Source organism: Calypte anna, chromosome Z, assembly GCF_003957555.1.
Source record: "Calypte anna isolate BGI_N300 chromosome Z, bCalAnn1_v1.p, whole genome shotgun sequence".
NCBI lineage: Eukaryota > Metazoa > Chordata > Aves > Apodiformes > Trochilidae > Calypte > Calypte anna.
The window spans coordinates 18,199,679-18,217,971 of NC_044274.1; the positions used below are offsets into that span (position 1 = coordinate 18,199,679).

The 18,293-nt window shown below is 37.8% G+C and overlaps 1 protein-coding gene across 1 annotated transcript in view; it reads left to right on the forward strand.

Annotated features, from left to right (window-relative positions):
- Nucleotides 1–716: 716 nt before the first annotated feature.
- NDUFS4 (NADH:ubiquinone oxidoreductase subunit S4) overlaps nucleotides 717–18,293 on the forward strand; it is a 46,756-nt gene continuing 29,179 nt past the window's right edge. The window contains exon 1 of the mRNA XM_030467741.1: nucleotides 717–879. Coding sequence (XP_030323601.1) covers nucleotides 794–879 — 86 coding nt within the window. The 5' untranslated portion in view covers nucleotides 717–793. The remainder of the gene's footprint in view (nucleotides 880–18,293) is intronic.

Consider the following 18,293-nt stretch of genomic DNA (forward strand, 5'->3'; position numbering starts at 1 on the left):
AGTCTTCTTTGGTTGAATATAGGACACAAGGCTGGGAGAGATTTGAAAATAAAACAGGTCCTGAAAGTACCACAGCTATGTTAAGTTATAGATACAGAATATATATGTTATGTATCGTTCACCTTAGTGAACCAATATGGATCCATTTAAGCAGTGGCATAACATGTATTTCAAAAAGCAGGTGTAAGAGAAAGTTGCCTGTGAAATGTAATGGCAAAGAATGGGGCCATAAATACTCATCCTGCAGCTTTTGTGCCCACACAGGACAAGCTGGGACGCCGGACCAGGGGCACCGCCAAAGCACTGACACTCTGGCCACCCCACCCCATCCCATCCCACCCCATCCCACCCCATCCCATCCCATCCCATCCCATCCCATCCCATCCCATCCCATCCCATCCCATCCCATCCCATCCCATCCCATCCCATCCATCACAGCCCTGCCAGAGGGGCGGTGGCACCGTCCCCGTCGGGGTCCCGTCCCCCGCCACCGAGAAGACGGCGTCACGCCCCAAACTGCCAGAAAACATTTCGGGGGCAAACACGTAGCTGGGGGGAACGGAGCGGCCCGCCCTACACTCTGGGCAAAGGGCCCAACCTTCCTCATCGTCCCTCACCCTTTCCCTTCTCCCTTTCCCGCTCCCCGTGGCGCCCCGGCCCTCCCAGCCCGCCTCTCCTGCCCCTGACGTTCCCTCCCGCTCCCTCTCTCCGCCCTCGCCTTCGCGTTTCCTGGCTGGGCGGAGGAGGTTTGACCCTGCGACGCCGCCGTCTCTCAGCGGCTGCGGTGAGCGTCATGGCGGCGGCTCTCTCAATGTCAGCGGCTCTGAGGCACCTTGTCGCGAGGAGCGGGGTTGCCGCGTCCCGCCTGTCGCCGGCCAGGTAATGGGCACTTGCGGGCGATCAGCCGCCCTGCCCGGCCGCACCTCCGCGGGCAGGGGCCCTGCGGCGCCCCGCGAGAGCGGCCGCGCTCCGAGGAAGGCTGACCTAGGCCTAGGGCTTCGCCGCGGCCAGCTGGGGCGCCGGGACGGGGACGTCGGGCTTGGCCCCGCCGCGAGCCAGGGGTGTCCGGGCTGCCAGCGGGCACCTGCCCGCCGTCTTCTGCTGCGGGCTCTGCGCCTCTCTCCGCAGGTGGCCTCGCTGTTTCCCTCGCAGTAACCGACCGGCTGGGTGTCCTTGAGGCGCCCAGAGGTCGGGAGCTGATGGAGACCGCAGAGGAGCCCCGCTGCCAGGCATCCGGAGAGGGCGATGGCTCCCTCCGTCGTTAGCACGGCCTTCCCAAAGATCTGCACACCTTTGCCTTCCTCTGTACCCTCTGTAGCTCTTCCTCTTCGTACCCTCCCAAAGATCTGTTACTTTTTTTAAGGGGTTACACGCCTTTTTTTTCACTGCGTCTTTTAAATGACGGTGGAAATTGCTTTATCATTTGTGGTGGCACGTTGCAAATTTTTCTGAAATGCGGAGGCCTGTATTGAAAGTCCAGTGTGACCCAACTTTTAGCTGAAGATGTGTCTATTTACTTCTGTGCATGTCACAGGACACAGATTTTTGTAAAGCTCACTTGTAGTCAGGAGGAAACGTATTCTTCAGTGCCATTATCTGTGATTTTTACTTTTCCGTCATACTTAAATCTGTACATATATGTACGTACAGATTGTGTACATATATATATGTACTAGATTCAGTAAGGTTGAAAAGTTCATGCTTAAATCTATAGATACATATATGTTGCAGTAACTCTTAAAAATCTATGAGATAGTTATGTATATTTATATACATATAAACACACATAGAGAACTATATGTACATGCACATATAGAGGAAGGGCTGTCAGCATACTGTTTTTTCCCACTTTATCTCTGACTGTCCAATTGGTTACTTCTGCTTCCTTCTTGAAATGTTATTTGTTACAGTACTGGAGTTAATCCTCAGTCTCATTATAATGCTTTCGATTCTGTGAATATGAATTTAGAAATTCCTCTATGCTGATGTCATGTTTAACTGCCCATTTCTGCTCTTCTTGTCTTCTGTGACACAGACACAGCTGTTGCCAGTGTCATATGGTAAATTGGATCAGTCAGATGATGCAGGTTAAAAGTTGTTTTGTTTGTTTTAGAGTTCTACCACTTTACTTTCTTACTTTTATTATTTTGTTGTGGTTTTTATTTTCCTAACTCATGGTAGGATGTAGCAGGGTGGAGTGAACAGCATGGAAATGTGAGGTAAAAACTGTTTAAGTTTGCATTTTTTCCAAGAAATTTCATCTTTGAAATAGTGCCTTTGGTTCCTTCCTTGCCACAGCAGGGAAACAAGAATCAGTGTCCCTTAATACTTTAATAAGAGGGAGGTTGAAGATAACTTGCTTGAGGGGAACATAGACTTCACATTTCTTAGTAGAGTGGCCTGATCATGAATCTACAGGTTTCTTGGAGGAGAGGCAGGGGAGAGCACTATGAATTTCTCTTATTTAAAGTTTTACACATCTTTGCAATCATTGCATGTTGGAAGAATGAGAATAATTCTACCTTTTGGTGATGAAGAGTTGTTTTGGATAGTAGTAAGTAGTAGTTTCGGCAGTATGAAGGAGCAGTTAAGGCTGTCATTCTTTGCATGATTTTTGTAAAGTAATAGTCTTCATGGTGCAGTGGGCACTGAAACATGTCTCTCCTCAGATACTATTTTGTATGAAAAATATTGTTAACCAGCCTTTGCAGTCTCCCTACTTGGAAGGGAAAAATCAAGGTATATAATTTCAGAAAAGGTTTCAAGGCTCTAAATTTTAAATTCAAGATGCAGCTCGTATTGAAGCAGTTAGATGGAGGTGCATGGGAGAAAGTGTCTTCTGTGCTTTCCGTTGCTTCTTAAAAGCAGCACTTTGGTTTCATTTGGTTTCATTTGTGGATGCTTTTCTTGCATACCATTCAATCCTTTGTGTTTTACCAGAAATCTAGATGACTCCAGTATCATAACTATTAATAGACAGGTAGCTGTCTCAAAGCTGGGCAGTACAAAATCCCATTTCTAGCTTTAGTATCTCACATATCGTGTTGCAAAAAGGGGATAAAGGAATGTCCTTACCTCACAGAGTTGTGAATAGTCTCACAATAAAAAACATTTAAGCATATTTTCCAGTTACAGTGATTGCTGACAATCCAAAAGCTCATTTCCTTGAGAAGTCAGTGGATTGCAGCATGTCTTGCAATTGGATATACAGATTGTACAGTACTGGTTTTCTTTCAGAAAAACATTTTTGCAGATGCAGTTTGCTGCAAGAGGGTTCTTTTTTACAGTATATTCAGAGTATGTTTAAAGTCTTTGTCTAATCTATGTCAATCTGTAGGGAGGATGTACAGCAGTATGCTAGATGGGTGTCTTAAGGTAAATGTTACAATTAAGATAATACTGTTAGGAGATGACTGAAGAAGATGCTGGAATTGTCAGCTGTGAGGGTATTTGAATGATTTTTCTGTCACTTTAGCACCGTGGTTTTGTTCACTCAGATTTAGAGCGAGGTTTGGTCAAGTTTGGTTCAGGTTTTTTAAATTACAGTTTTGTATTATTTGCCTAAATAAGATTAGGAAAGTATCACAGCTTATTGTTCGAGCACTGTAGAATTAAAGTTAAAACTCTCAAACAGTAGTTTTATTTTCAGTGTTTTCTGCAGATTTTTGCATGTGAAACTTCTGGTAGTTCTTCGGTTTTCAGAACTTAAACTATAGAAGCTGCCTCTGATTTTGAAAACAATTCCCAAGATCACTTTCCAATTGTCACAAGACTCTACGATTTATAGACTCATAGAATCTTTTAGGTTGAAAAAGACCATGGGGTCAATGTTAGGTAAACATAACATTGCAAAGTGCAACACTAAACCATGTCCCAGAGTGCCACATCTGTACTTCTATTAAATGCCCCCATTTCTGTGAGTAATATTTGGTTCTTACAAATACTTTGACATCCTCTGAGACTGACTTTATCAGTACATGTTGAAGCACTTCAAAATATGCATGCCCAAGCTGCCTGATTGTTCTGGACTGGTTACTGGTGGCACAACAAGGATTTAAATGTTCAGTCCTGAGTTAATAGAACATATTGCTACCAACATGCATGACTGTGCATGACTAGTTTAAATCACTGGAACAGTGATTATTGAGTCCATCATTATTTTGTTTGGTGGTAAGCCTAATAGATCATCAGCAAATGGCTTGAACTGATACAAGAAGTGGAAGTGCCTCCTTCTGAAGTTTTCAAGTTTTGGCTTTTTTGTTACATGTCCATACTAGGCTACGTGTTAAGATAAGGTATCGTAGACTTTCTCAGATGTAGATCTGAGTAGACCAGAGAGATCTAGACAAAGATGTGTGAAGTTCTTACTCCATTTGGTTACTAAAAGCTCTATTTAGCCAGTTCTAGTGCTACCCAGTGGAATATTTTTGTTCAGTTTGGAAAAAAATGGCATCTTGCAGCAGTTGTATTACTAATTTTTTCATCCAGATGTAAGTCATGTTTGCTACTCTTGAATAATGTGTAAGGTAATGTACGTGTGATGTGGTTTGGGTTCAGACACATCAGAAGCTTTGGGTTGCTTTAAAAAAATAGTTCTGCAGCATTTAACTTCATCTAAATTAATTCCAATGGCTTACTGCATTTGCAAACAGTACCTGGAATAAAATTTCAAGACAAGGGAAAAAGTTCTTCTAGGTCTTTCCCTTGGTGAGTAAGTGGTATACAAAGTTTCATGTTGTTTCTTCATAGGTAAAAAAAACCCTTTAAAATATATATTTAACTTGGTTTTTACAAAGTTTTATTCTATAACTGTTTTGTTTTTAATGCATGTCAGAGAAGGTGCAGTGAATCAGCCTATCCTACAAAAATACAACTGTAAACTGAAATGTGAAATAATGCTCCAGGAATTTTTTTGTCCATAGGACTGTAATGATAGGGAGGTTTGGAGCAGACTCAAGGTGAAGGATATGGATAGACAAATGGACATAGCAAGGGTGGGAAAAGATGAAAAACACTTCAAGTTTGTACACTTAATGAGTCTAAGTTTAAATAACAAGACTCCAGGCAGCTGTGAGTGTTTGATCTTGCAGACAGCCCAAAGCAGTAGTTTGGGCTGTTTGGTAGATGTTCTATATATCTAAGTGTATAATTCATTTACAAAACATTCTTTGCCTCTATCCACACATTTCAAATCATGATTGTGTGAATAAGAGAGGGTCTAGCTGCCAAATCTTGCAGATTCGCTGTGACTGAAAGCATTATCAGTGGTTATTTTTTATTGTCGTATGTCCTTTGATGATGATCTGGTGTCTGGCACTTGCAAAGGAAGGCTCTCTTTCCCCATCAGTATTGCATACTTTGAGGAAGAGAGGAGATTACTGACATTTAGGATGACTTGAGTCCTTTTGCAATATTTCACATGGGATCTCAAAGTTGCTAATCCATCACTATTTGCTTCTATTCCCTAGGACTGGATGGGACACCATACTGTCTTATTTATGACTGGGTGTTAATGGATATGCGCCTTTAGTATGAGGTCAGAGTGGCTCTCATGAGCCAGAATGGTGTTTACAATTTTCTGCTTTTGGCTTTTCTCATTGACATTGTGAGAAGTAGGGTGCAGGAATTCTCCCTGTTTCCTTTAAAATGGGAAAAAGAAGTTTTGGAAGGCCCCCATAGAGAAAAGGAGATGTTAGATGTAATAAAACATTAGAGCAGCAGAATATTGCTATCAAAGTGAAGAATTCTTTCACAGATTAATAAAATGAAAAAGTGAAATATACTGCGTACCATGTGGTTTAGCTGCCTTTTGATGCACAACTTATCTCTCACTGAGCTAAGATATAGATCATTCTTGCTCTTAAGGTTTTATGGGATTCCCATAATGTTTCTAAAAGTTCAAGTACTTTCAGTATTTACCCAGGCAAGGAAGAGGATGGGTAGAAAGATGTTGAACAAGAAGAATAGAAGGGGAAAAGAGATTGGGAGAGTGGAAGTTTGAAAATGGGGGTATGGAGAGATGTGTTGTGGAAATGGCTTTTTTTTTAGGGTGATTATGGACAAAAGTAGAGCAGGAGTTACCACAGCAAAATGTTCCTCATGACGCTTAAATTGGTATTTATAATTGGGCACATCACTGGGAGTGATTTATTTTAATTACATTTGTTTTCTTTGCTTTTGGAAGTAGAAACTCAAGCAAGGAGGAATGACAGCCTTTTCAGCAAGAGAAGGTATAATAGAGATGAACAGACAGAAGTTTAAGGTATGTTTGTGTTGAAAGATAACTAGTAAATAAGCTATGTTCCTGCTTCTGCACTAGAACAGCTGAAAGATTTTCTTAACAGCTCTGTGGCAACTAGTCATTGCAGGTAATTTATTTAAAGTTTGGCATATTTAAATAAAAAAAAAACGTGTCTATTCGTAGAGAAGTAACTTTTTGTCCAGGTCTACTGATCTGAGTATCTAATAATCTTCTTACTGTGAAGAATCTCACAAAAACAAAAGAAAAAAAACAGCAACCAAAGAAGCCTCGGAGGTTAGACGTGAAGTTTGTTGGCAGTGGTATCTTAGAGCGGTTGGACTACTTTCCTTGAGGGACTAAACAGTTTAAAAATTTGGTTTTGAATTTGAAAATGACAGATACTTTTGTTTTCAGAATTCCAAACATTTATATGGAAAAGGCATTCGTGTTGATGTTTCCCAATACCAAATATTTGGTATATCAAGGTTTGAGAGAAATGTATTTGTAGAAATTGTTTCAATAACTTCAAGCACTGTTTTTGTTTTTAATTAAACAAACAAATTAATTAGTGGAAATACTATGAAATGCCATAGAACATGTGGACAAGGGGAGTTTGAAAGCCAGATGTCAATACAATGACTTTCAAACCTATGTTAACAAAGAATAAAATTTGCTTTAGTAGTGGTGGTTTAACATACCTGGTTCAGCAGGCTTAACTCATCTTGGAAACACTACTTTTTGGGTTACAACAATATAAGTTTGAGCATTGTGACTCAATTAACCTGTTATTCCATTATATATCTCAATTTTATGCAATATTTATGTATGATTGTAAAGCCCAGAAGGCAGTTGGGTTGTATTTCTGACTGCTAGTAACTGTAATCAAAGCTCTTCTTCACAAAAACAAGTACTACCAAAATGCGCAAGTGAGATTCCGAAGTTTCAAAACCCAGAGTACCTTGAGGATTTAATTGATATCTCATTAACACACAGCTTTGGTCTTTCTGTCACAACTAGGCGCAAGCAAAATCAGCATCTGTTGTTTCTTGTGGGAAGGAATGAATGCGCATCAACTCTACAGCAGGAATTCTCAAGTGTATTAGTCCAATGTTACAGGGTCCTCCCTGTAGTGCTTTAGGAAGTCTGTTGTTAAGCACATGCTGATTAATATTGAGGATTAATATTGAGGATGTTAATACTGAGTATGGAAATGCTAGTTACAGTTAATCAGTTTGATATATTTTCTTGTGCTATATTTTCAGTGTTGCTTTTGCTGACATCTTTGATATTTTATAGACAAATTCTTTGCTTAGTATGGTAAAAATTTATAATAGTCTCCACCCTTTGACTCTTTCTGTCAATTTTTCATTTTTATTTTTTTCATAATTTGTGAACTTTAAGCATGCTTGAAAACAGTGTTAGGCATAAGGTGAATTTTTGGACATACAGAGACAATGACTAATTCCGTCTGGGTCTAAAACAGTCTTGTTCATAGTGTCAGTTGTGACTGTTCATAGTGACTGCAAATGCTTGTGGTACAGGAAAATAACTTCTTAAATTTGTGTGGTTGTGGTTCTTTGAAAGTAAGCCTTTGGAGGGTTGTTTTGTTTGTTTTTCGGGTGGGTTTTTTGTGTGTGTTTGTGGGGAGGTGTTGTTTATTGGTTGTTTTCATTTTGGTTTTGTTGTTGTTTTGTTGTTCTTGTTTTATTATTATTTTTACCCCAATGACTGAAATTAAATTAGTTTTTATTTTGAGAAAAACTAGAAATTAAAGATGTCTCAGCTTCCAGGCAGTTATTGATTATTCCACTGTGGACCAAATTCTCTGCTATTGATTAACTGTTCAGTAAGAGACTGAAATGCTGAGAGGCTTATATTTGTAGCAGGGAAGCTTGAACCTGCTCACAAATAGCTTAAAAAAAAGTTTTAAAAAAGAGGTTTTTTTATATTACTATTTTCAGTACCTTTGTATAATCCTTAAGAGCTTATTGTTTATATGTTTTGACCATGTGCATATTTTCATTCTCATGACAATATGGTAGATTTTTATTAGCATTTTGAATTATTTTATCAGAATTTGATTGTCTCACAAAGTGTACCTCCAAACTTTCTTACATGACATCCTTCATTATTTCTTTAAAAAATACTCTTAAATTAGCAGGAGGCAAGCTAAACATTTAACATTACCTTCGTTTAAAGCATGTTTCAGAGTCTGAGTGTCGAGCTGCAGAGTTCTTCCCTCCCAGCAGTATAGAAATCTGTTTAGGTACCATTTTGTTAACAAGCCACTTTCTAGAAGCACTAATTTCTAATGTCTGTCCAACCTAATCTTCCCTGTGACTGATATTGGGAAAGTAAATTAACTTTTGATTCTACAAGACAGATTGTAGGCAGCTCTAGAATGTGTGTGGGCCAACAATTCTTGCAGCTGCTTATTCTTACAGCATTAACATGGAAAATTTCATAAACAGCTTCTATTAATTATTTCTTAAGAAAAGATTTTAAAAGATAAGATTTTATATTAATGGAGACCTACCCTTTTTGGGTCTATATTCTATATGCAAATACTTCCGATGTTGTAATTTGCTATGAATCTTATAATGTTCTGCTAAATGTTAGTCATGACATTCGTTTCAAAGTCCAAACCAAAATTTTGTTGCAGATAATAACTGCTTTTCTTTTCTATATATTTTAGTAGTAGATTTTTAGGGATTTTACATCTGATGTCAATAATGCTCAGGAGTACTGTCTTTCATTGTAAAACCAGAGATATAGTTTGTGACTGTTTAAAGATCCAAGAATAAACTTCTACTTCCAGTAGAACTACTTTATTTTAAATTAAATAATAAAATCTGCAGAGATCTTCATGCCTGTTCTATCTTGTATTCAAAGAGTATTTGTTTGTGCTGTGTAAGTAATCTGAAGGGAAATTCTGCAGCAGAGATGTTTAGTCATATGTCAGTGTTGATTGTTCCTACCAGAGAAAGAGACAAATAATCTGAATGTTGTCTGAACTGGAATTCAAGAATAAAGTTCACATTTGAGGCACCAGTTTTGCCTTAAGGGTTTATTCCGCTTTAGAAAAGAATGAGCAATAGCAAGTCTAGCAGTTTCCTTTCAGAGATGCTCATAGTAAGAATATGAAAAGAAACTAGGAAAGGAAAGAGTAATACTAGTGGAGGAGAGGGCTAATGTGCAAGAGTACAAGAGACCGTACAAGTAGGGTAGCTGATGAGGTTATTTTTATTCTCAAAGGTGACTTCTCAAAAAATTCCTGTAAGCTGTGTTTACATTAATAAATAGCAGTAAATGGGAAAAAAAATGGAGTGAAGAAGAGCTCTTGGTTTTCTTTTAAAGCAGACTCCATTTAAGTAGCTTGGCAGTTTCATTACATTACTCTTGTGACATAAAATTCACAATTTTCATCAATTTAAGAACCTGTTGTCCCAAGACAGGAGGTGCTCTGATATATTGTGCTCTAGAATGACGGATTTTCATTTTTCCCCCTAAATTAGTGCCAATAGCAGTTAAAGTTTTGATTTGATAGTTGCTTAAAAAAACTTGTGCTGGAGACAGTTGCATAGTTTGCAGACTGCAGTGTATGTCTGAAGTCCACCCAGGCAGCAGGACTGAACAGGACCGAAGTCGGACTGCAGCTTGGGTGAGGCGTCTAGCCAGGCACATGAGCAAGAGCCAGAGCCATGGCTGGGGATGGATACCCTTAATGATGTTTCCCTGTCAAAGCGTGAAAACCCAAAACTGAGTTTAAATGGGCCTTCTGTAACACAGGCCACAGGGTGGGTGTTCCTGGAATTTCTGAGTGAGGCTGGCCATGGCCGTTAAGGCCTTTTAGTGCCCTTAGGGTTCTAATTGCATAGTCTGACAAAGCTCGTCTTCAGACTTTTCATATTAAGAACGTGAGGTGATTCAAAAACTCAGATTATAATCTTGTGTGTATGATGGCAGCATTGGTGTATCTTCTTTCCATGTTACTCAGAAGGTAAAGATTTACTGACATTTCATGGGAGTTGTTCCACTCAGGTGTATGTGGAAAATCAGGTTGGAAATATGTTAACAGAGGAATGATGTGGACAGGCAGAAAACTTTAAAAATTACCTGTGGCATGATCAGGGTGTGGGGTATAATGGAGAGTAGCTAAGGTATCTGGTAGCTGTAGAACAGCAACAGTTCTAAGAAGAGTCAAGTACAAAAGCTTGATAGCAGGAGAGAAACTGAAAAGTAAAGTGACGGAGACAAAGTAAAGTTGGCAAAGCAAGTATAAAATAAAATCATACACAATAGTATTAGCTAGATTATACCATTGTTATCTGGAGCAGCTGCTGAAAGCATACAGTTCTGAAAAGTGATCTGTCTTTCATATTTCGTTTGTGAGGCATTTGGCTCTCAAGTGTTTTTTATGAAGTACTGCAAACATAAATGAATAGATAGCTCTTACATACCTTTTTCATAGCTGCCCAACAACTGAGACTTACTAGCCAAATTACTTTATTTTTTTGAAACATTATGAATCAAAATGTAGTTTTCCAGTAACACTTCAAAGGATTCTTATTTGTACTGTAGCTTAGTTGAATACTTTACAGTTCAAGTGTTTGAAGGCATTAAATGAAAAAAACATTGACTTTATTTTTGTGCCATGTTTTACAGACCTTGATATTACCAGAGATTATTAGAAGTATTACTTAAACCTGGAAATGTGGTCAAATAGACAAGCTAAATAAAGAGGGAAGAATGGGATGAAATACAGGACTGTGCTATGCCATAGACTGGTTTTCTAATGCTGAGGAATCTTTTCTCTTTTTTTTTTCGGTTGTTTGATTGTACATGATTCAAAGGCTCTTTTTCAGAATGCCTAAACTTCCCTAAGACAGAGGTGGGTTGTGGAACATTAGTTTCATTCCTCAGAGTTTTGGAATTAAACCCTTTGTCTTTTGTTGTTCTTACTATAAAGAGAGCACAGTTTTTAGTTATGGTCTAGTTGTATGAGTGCCTAAATGTCTATGTGTGGGGAGAAGCCTGACATTTAGAAAGCACAGAGCAAATATGTCACCTGTGTATTTTGTCATCATTCCCTACATAACTTCTCCCTCTTCATTTTTAACCTTATGAGGCTTTCTGAGTAGCTAATTTAAAATTCAGTATATAGTTGATAGGGATGTGCAGCATTTCTGGTATTATTTGCCTTTCGACTGACTTGCATGCAAGAGATTTCTACTGGTCCATGGGGAACCTTCCGTTCTCAAATTATGATCTGAAGTTAATTTCTAAGATTACATCGTCTGGTTTGGAGAGTAGCATGTAATGAAATTGCTAATCAGTGGCTGTACATGTGGCAGCAGTTCAGAGCTCCTGTCACCTGCCAGCAGTTGGACATCTTATAAATTATGTATTGCTGTAAAAGTAATATAGCAGATCTTTCATAACGAGTTCTATGATTTCTACTACAAAAACACTTTAAATATGTTTGAGAAGATTTTTTGCTTAACATGTTAAGCCCCCCTCCCAGAAATATTTCTAGTCTGTTTGCGACATCCTGGGAGAGGCCACTGGCATACTTTGTTGTGTGCATATTGAGGTGTAGAAATACTGTCATTACGTTTTGCAGCAGCTGCAAATAGCTGGCTACTGGGAAGATCAAATGGGCTCTTCAAGTCAGGGGCAATGCAGGCTTGTCCCTAACAGCTAACTTTCCTTACTCCTTGTTGTAAAGGAGGGAAACTGATGGTAAGCAACTCAGGCCATGCTGTAATAGAGCTGACTTTGTTCTGGGGATTTTACGGCATGCCAGGAGTTGCTTCAAGTGCTCTCGTCCTGCAGTAGTTCTGCAAGAGCTACAGCTGTGTTTGCAAAGTGCTGTGGTTCAGCTGATACCTTGGTTGTCTGTTGACAGCATTTTCCTCTCTTGAGATAAAGTAGAACCTGAAGTAACTAAATTTTGATTATTTTCTAGTTAATATTTACTACTTGAAAATATAATTAATATTTCAAAAGGCTGGTGAACTTAGCATATAGTTTTTAAAATGCATACTATGTTACAAGCTGCAAATCAAATGATTAAAGCTATTTTCATGTACGCTGATATGACTGTTTCTTCTCTTCATAATGCAGATTTGCCTAATTCAGAAGCACAGTAAATCCCTCTCTAGTGCTTGTAAAGCATGTGTGAGGGAAAAAAATAATGTATTTTGCATAGGAACTTTTTAGCAGCAGAAACAGTGTTTATATATTTCTATTTCAATTTTGATCTTTTTTGCCATGTAATAAATCAGTAGTTTAGATTAAATAAGTACTGCTTTCATCTGTTCATTAACAGGTTATATTGTGTTTATAATTTAGCGTAATTGTTTGTAGGCAGAGGAAAACCTAGGATGTGCCACTGGTGTTTGATAGTGTAACTATAAATGGAGAGCTTGCTTTATCCTCCAAACTCAAAAGTTATTAGTACATTTCATACTATAAAAGAGAACTAAATGGTCTTCATAGGCAGTGTTTGGCATATTGGGACATTATAAGAATAGTAACTGTATTCTGGTAAAAGTAAAATAACATTGACTGTTAAGTCACTGTCACTTTTAATTACAATACTTAGTCTACTACCAAGGAAGTATTGTCCCTCTCCAGTTAATCTTGCGCAAGTTCGGCTTTACAAAAATGCATTATGTTGGGGTTCAGTGCTGAGATCTGTACTATATTTGACATTGTATAACAGACAGTCATTAATGTCTGCATTTTATATGGGAGAGCAGTACAGTAATTTGGTTTTGGTCTGCTTAATTGCAGCATGTGACTAGGTTGGATGTTATGGAAGTTCTGAGCTGGCACTGTTTCCATGTTCTTTTTGTTCAGTATTTATTGTCTTTGTTGTGGCTGTACACTGTGAAGTTTATCTTATTCCTCGTAAGTGCCATGATATTAAAAAGGGTTGGTTTTCTAAGAATGATTATCTGTTCAGTGTATTGAATGTTTCATCACAGCTTCTGTGTGTGTATAGACACACCTACTGATGCTCTGGTCATTCAGTATTGGAATACTTAAAATAACATTTAAACTAACATCTTAATGAATTCTTTAATTTTTCAGGAGCCATGTGAGGTTTTCTTCAAGTCCTTGTTTCATCTTTGTGTTGTGCTTTGATTACCTGTGCTGATACCTGATTTTCTTTAATATATCTCCAACAATTGACCAAAAGGGGGTGCTAATAGGTCAATCAGATGTGTTGCATAAAGAGGTTAAGGAGCCTTCTTCTGTGCAGTCACTTAAATCTCAGCTACTGAAACAGACCGGGTAAATACAAGTTTTTGTATCTGCTGTTGCATAGCATGCTGTTGAGTGCATTGCTCTTCATGGAAGGCAAGTTTGTGTCTTGTAAATATGGCTGCTTCTCACATTCCACTAGGCTTCATGAGAGATTCTTAAGGAAATTTTCAGAGGCTCTCTGATAAGCATTCTCTGCTGTAAGACTTCCATTTGTTTTTCCATTTATGCAGTTAAAACCAAAAACATATAGAGGTTAACAACAAGCTACTTAGCAGATGTTTATGGAGTTCAGATTTGTTGAGTTTGGATGATTGAATAGAGATATTCAGTGATAAAAGTTCAATGCCTTAATATCCTTCAATTTCTTTACTATATGTTTTCTCCAGTTCAATAGAAATGGTTAAGGGTGTCAATGTAGCTGCAGCCTCAAATATAAGAAGGGTAAAGGAGAAGTATGTTCCCTGAAACAAGTAGCTCTGCTATGTCTTTGTCCCACAGTGGGATAAGATGATTGAGAGATGTGATACTGTTGCGAATATTGTTGTGAAGGGTAGAGAATGGCTTCTCAATGGACCCGTCCATTTGTGTAGCGGGGATATGAAACCCATTTGTGACTTGTCTGGAACAGCAAATGACTGTGGGAGTGCACACTTCTTGTGGAAGACCCATGGTTAGATGATCACAGCATTTGTTTTTCCAAGATATGCAATACCTATAGAAATTTTTGAATTCTACAAATTTAATTTTCACTAGTATTCATCATTAATTAATTCCATCTTACTGAACTAAGGTAAGAGTATTTTTACAAGTATTTAATAAGAAGACCATATAATGCAGTCTTTGCTAATTTTCTGTGCAGATCTCTATTTAATATGAAAGAAATTTAGTGAACTGTAGAAATTCTAAATTATAATGAAATCATAATAAATGATAGAAGCTATTAAATTAGAGAAGTAAAAAAGGTGATACAGGGTCATATAGATCAAATTTACGGAATTTAGATGCCCAGCACTCTGTTACGAGGTGAGGAGGGCATACAGCTTTTATAACGGCAAACTAAATGATCATATGAGTGATGATCTCTTTGTGGCCAAAGAAGCTGCTAAACTCTCTTTCCAAGTTACTTAAGTTTGTGGAAACACAAAGACAACTCTGTATTTGTGCGGCTAACCTGTAAGGAACAGGGATGGAATCTTCCACTAAGAGTGACTAGGAATTTTGAGAGAGGGAATAAGCTTGTAGAGGAGGAATGTGATGCTGGGTGCATCTGAAGGAAGAGTCCCAGAAAGACAAACCTCAGCGAGAGAACTTTGTTGTCTGAGTCCTTGTGGGTTAGATGTGGTATCTTTACCAGCCATATAGCCAGGCCATATAGCTAATGAAAGAAAAACAATTTAGGGACTAGAAGGCCTTAATGAAAGGTGGGTTGCGGTCCAAGAAGCTGCAGATTGCATTAGCCACATAATTTCCAGCATTATCCCAGCAGGAATGTATCTGCAAGATTATAAAGGGCAAGGGTGCCTTTTTTTTTTTTATTTTAATAAAATTTAATTTTACTTTTGTCTAGATGGTTTTGAACATTTTTTTTAAAGTTTAACTGTTCTGTTAAACCCAGGCTTTTACATTTAAAAGTTTGTTTGTTTATCACTGGGGAGAGCTTTGTATAAGAAAAATGTTTGAGCAGATCCACAGTAGACCTGTGGCCAGCCTCATCACACTTAGTTAATTAGATAGTAACTGTGAAAGAAGTTTTGATCTGTTTTGAGTAGGACTTTAATGAGCCTAGAAGTAGCAGAGTTTATTGCTGCCAGCTATTCCATGTAGAATTTGCTGTACAGTTTCAGAACTTTAGAATTTTCTTTATTATTTTAATTATTCTGTGTACAGTAATTTTAAATCAGAGTTTGATTAGCCCTGGATCAGAGTAAGAAATTAAACTAACTGCTCTTAAATACTCACCCAAAGATGTTTTGACTTGTAAAAAAAGTGCAGAAGCAGTCAATAGAAGGCAAAGGAAGAAAGCAGATTACCTTTCCAGAAGTCAGTAGTAGAAGAAAGGAGGAGAAAAGCATGTTTTCTACTTCTGCAGTTTTATCTATGACAAAAACTACCTACTGGTCAAGGTGGATTTGTACAGATGCAAATATTAATTGAGAACTTTGAAAGAATTACTTTACTGTTGAGGACAAAATAAAAGGTTTAAGTTGAGTGGTCACTTAAATAATTTGGATGGCATATTTATTTAATTTGAAGGTAAAATAAGTGTTGTGAATTTTATACAAAATTTAGAGCAAACTTGAGTAATGAAATTATGTGTGTTGTTAGCGTTTAACAGAGAGGACTGTGTGAAAGGGTTCTGTTTCCTGATAATCTTCTCAGTTAGGTGCCTGACATTATGGGCAAGCTTGCATTGAAACCTGTTGAAAAATCAACAAGCACTCTTGCAATCAAGTAAAATTTTCTATTAGTTTCTAAATAGTATTTCATATTGCATGATTTTTCAGAATTGCTGGTATTTCTAAGCTACAAATGGAAATAATCGTCATCCTGTCATCTTTAAAATAAAACTGGTGGTTTTTATATTTTTACACTGAGACCTCCATGAATTATGGTTTGCCTTCCTAGTCTAGGCCAAATGCCAGTTTTAAACCACTTTTCAAATTGGAAGTTCTTAAGGAAACTATGTTCTTTACATAGTGCAGTCCAGGGGTGGACAGAAGGCTGGATGTTTAAGAAATGTAAAAGTTTGCAAATCCTAGTAACAGTTGAGCTTTTTCCACAGTGGTATATTCGAGAGAAATTTGAAAAATGGTGAAGAGGAGCAGAAGCTGACTTCAGACCATCCACCTGCTTTTGTAGAAGAGCTAAAACATCACGGATGGCTTTAAGATGTCATGTCTTACAATTTATCCTAGTTCACAAAGACATCTTGTGCAGAAAGTTTGGATTCCTCTTTATGCATTGGAGAGATATCTCAGACTTAGATGCTGCCCACATTTAATATGGTGGGGTTTTTACCTGCTCTTCCCTGTTACTATGAAATGTCTTGGTTTGGTTTGGTTTTTCCCTGCAAATACAGAAATTTCCAAAATGAGCAATAATCAGAGTAATAATCATGTCAAATGACGTAATGGTGAGTGGCAAACATTTGGAAGGGCATCACTTTTCAAAGCTAATCAATACTTTTCCAAATTAAAAAAAAAAAAACAAAACCAGAAAAACCACCAAAACAAATATGGAAACCCCACAAAACCAACCTCAAACTGATTTGTGCTATATTTCCTCTGATTCTGATGAGTCTTACTATTTAAATACTGGCATTCTCAAATCTTTGCATATACATCAGACCTCTTCACAGAGCAGGGTTCAGAGAACTTCTCAATTCATAGTTTATATTCTTTTCAGTTCAGAAAGGACCAGTTTGATTGAATAATTGAATATCCTTCTTTGGTCATGTACTAAGTAGTGTAAACCCTGTATCACATGAGTTCTAGAATACCTGCAAAATAATACTTGGATACTAAAATTACTGGAATAGGGAAGAAACTCGTTTTCCCATTTCAATGGTTTTGGCCTAGTTTAAGGTTGGAAATCATGTGGCTTCAGCTGCTTGCCACTGGAACGCAAATGTAATGCTGCTGTTCTGAAGGCTGTTAGGATAACTTTTCTATTAGTGTGTTTTCCAATAAGGACCATCTAAGAACTGTTCCTTGCAGCATACCACACTATCGTATCTGTTATATTTTTATTATGTATGTCTACAAATTAAAGAAGAGCTGTGTTGAGTCAGAAGCTCTGTGAGACAGAGCTTTTGAGTCAACAGGGTAGTTATAATTCCACCATTTATGAAATTCCAGTGTTCCCTTGCACTGGGAAACTTCATCTTTTCCAAAATTCCCTTGCAGTCAGATTTTGTAATTTTACATAGGAACAGGTGTGTCTGTCCATGTCACAAAGCTGGATGATTCTGTAAACTTTGTTACTGACTTTGTGGTTTTCATAATGTGGAGAAGTTTATTGTAAATTAAAAGTAATTTAGTAGAGTGTAATCTGTGTTAGAAGAGATTTTTGGAAATCTGCATTTGAAATATTACTGAACTGAACTTTGTTTTGGTTTCTTAGTTTTGTAAGATTCTTGTGGCTTGCTTTGTAGTCACTAATTTCAGATTCTGTTCTAATGTAGGTCCTACTTTTTAAAAACTTTACTATGCTAATATTGTCTGAAAATTGAATGCTGAGTTAGTGTGCTACATCCAGTGCAGCTAGATCAATTAAATTATTAAGTCCCTATCTTCAAATGCATTCACACCAGAATTAACAAAAGTTGGAGAGAAATTTAAGAGATGACATAAATGCTTGTGATTTGCAGTATATTCCCCCACTTTGGTCTTCAGTGTTTCCATGGCTTATTAGAATGTGGTAGAAGATAAGCTTTTTTTAAATTCTTAAGGTTTGGGATGGTTACATGCAAGTTACCTGGTCCTGAGACACCTTTTGCATTACTGGCTGTTTATCAGTTATAGTTTATATAGGGAGGTGATAGTTTGGATAGTATTGCAGGTAGTCTGAAATTTGTAGAACTGAGCTTTAAAAGCTGTGATGTTTTTAAAGGCACTTATGGGTGTTTTCTTCAAAAACTAGGTCAATGTTACTGATAGCATCAATTTACTATTATATGGTTGTAAGTATCCCATAGGCTGTATCTCAAAGTTTATTTGCATCTGCAGGCATGTCTGGCTTCCCAAATTGGGTAGTCTTCTGTAGAACAGTTGAAATT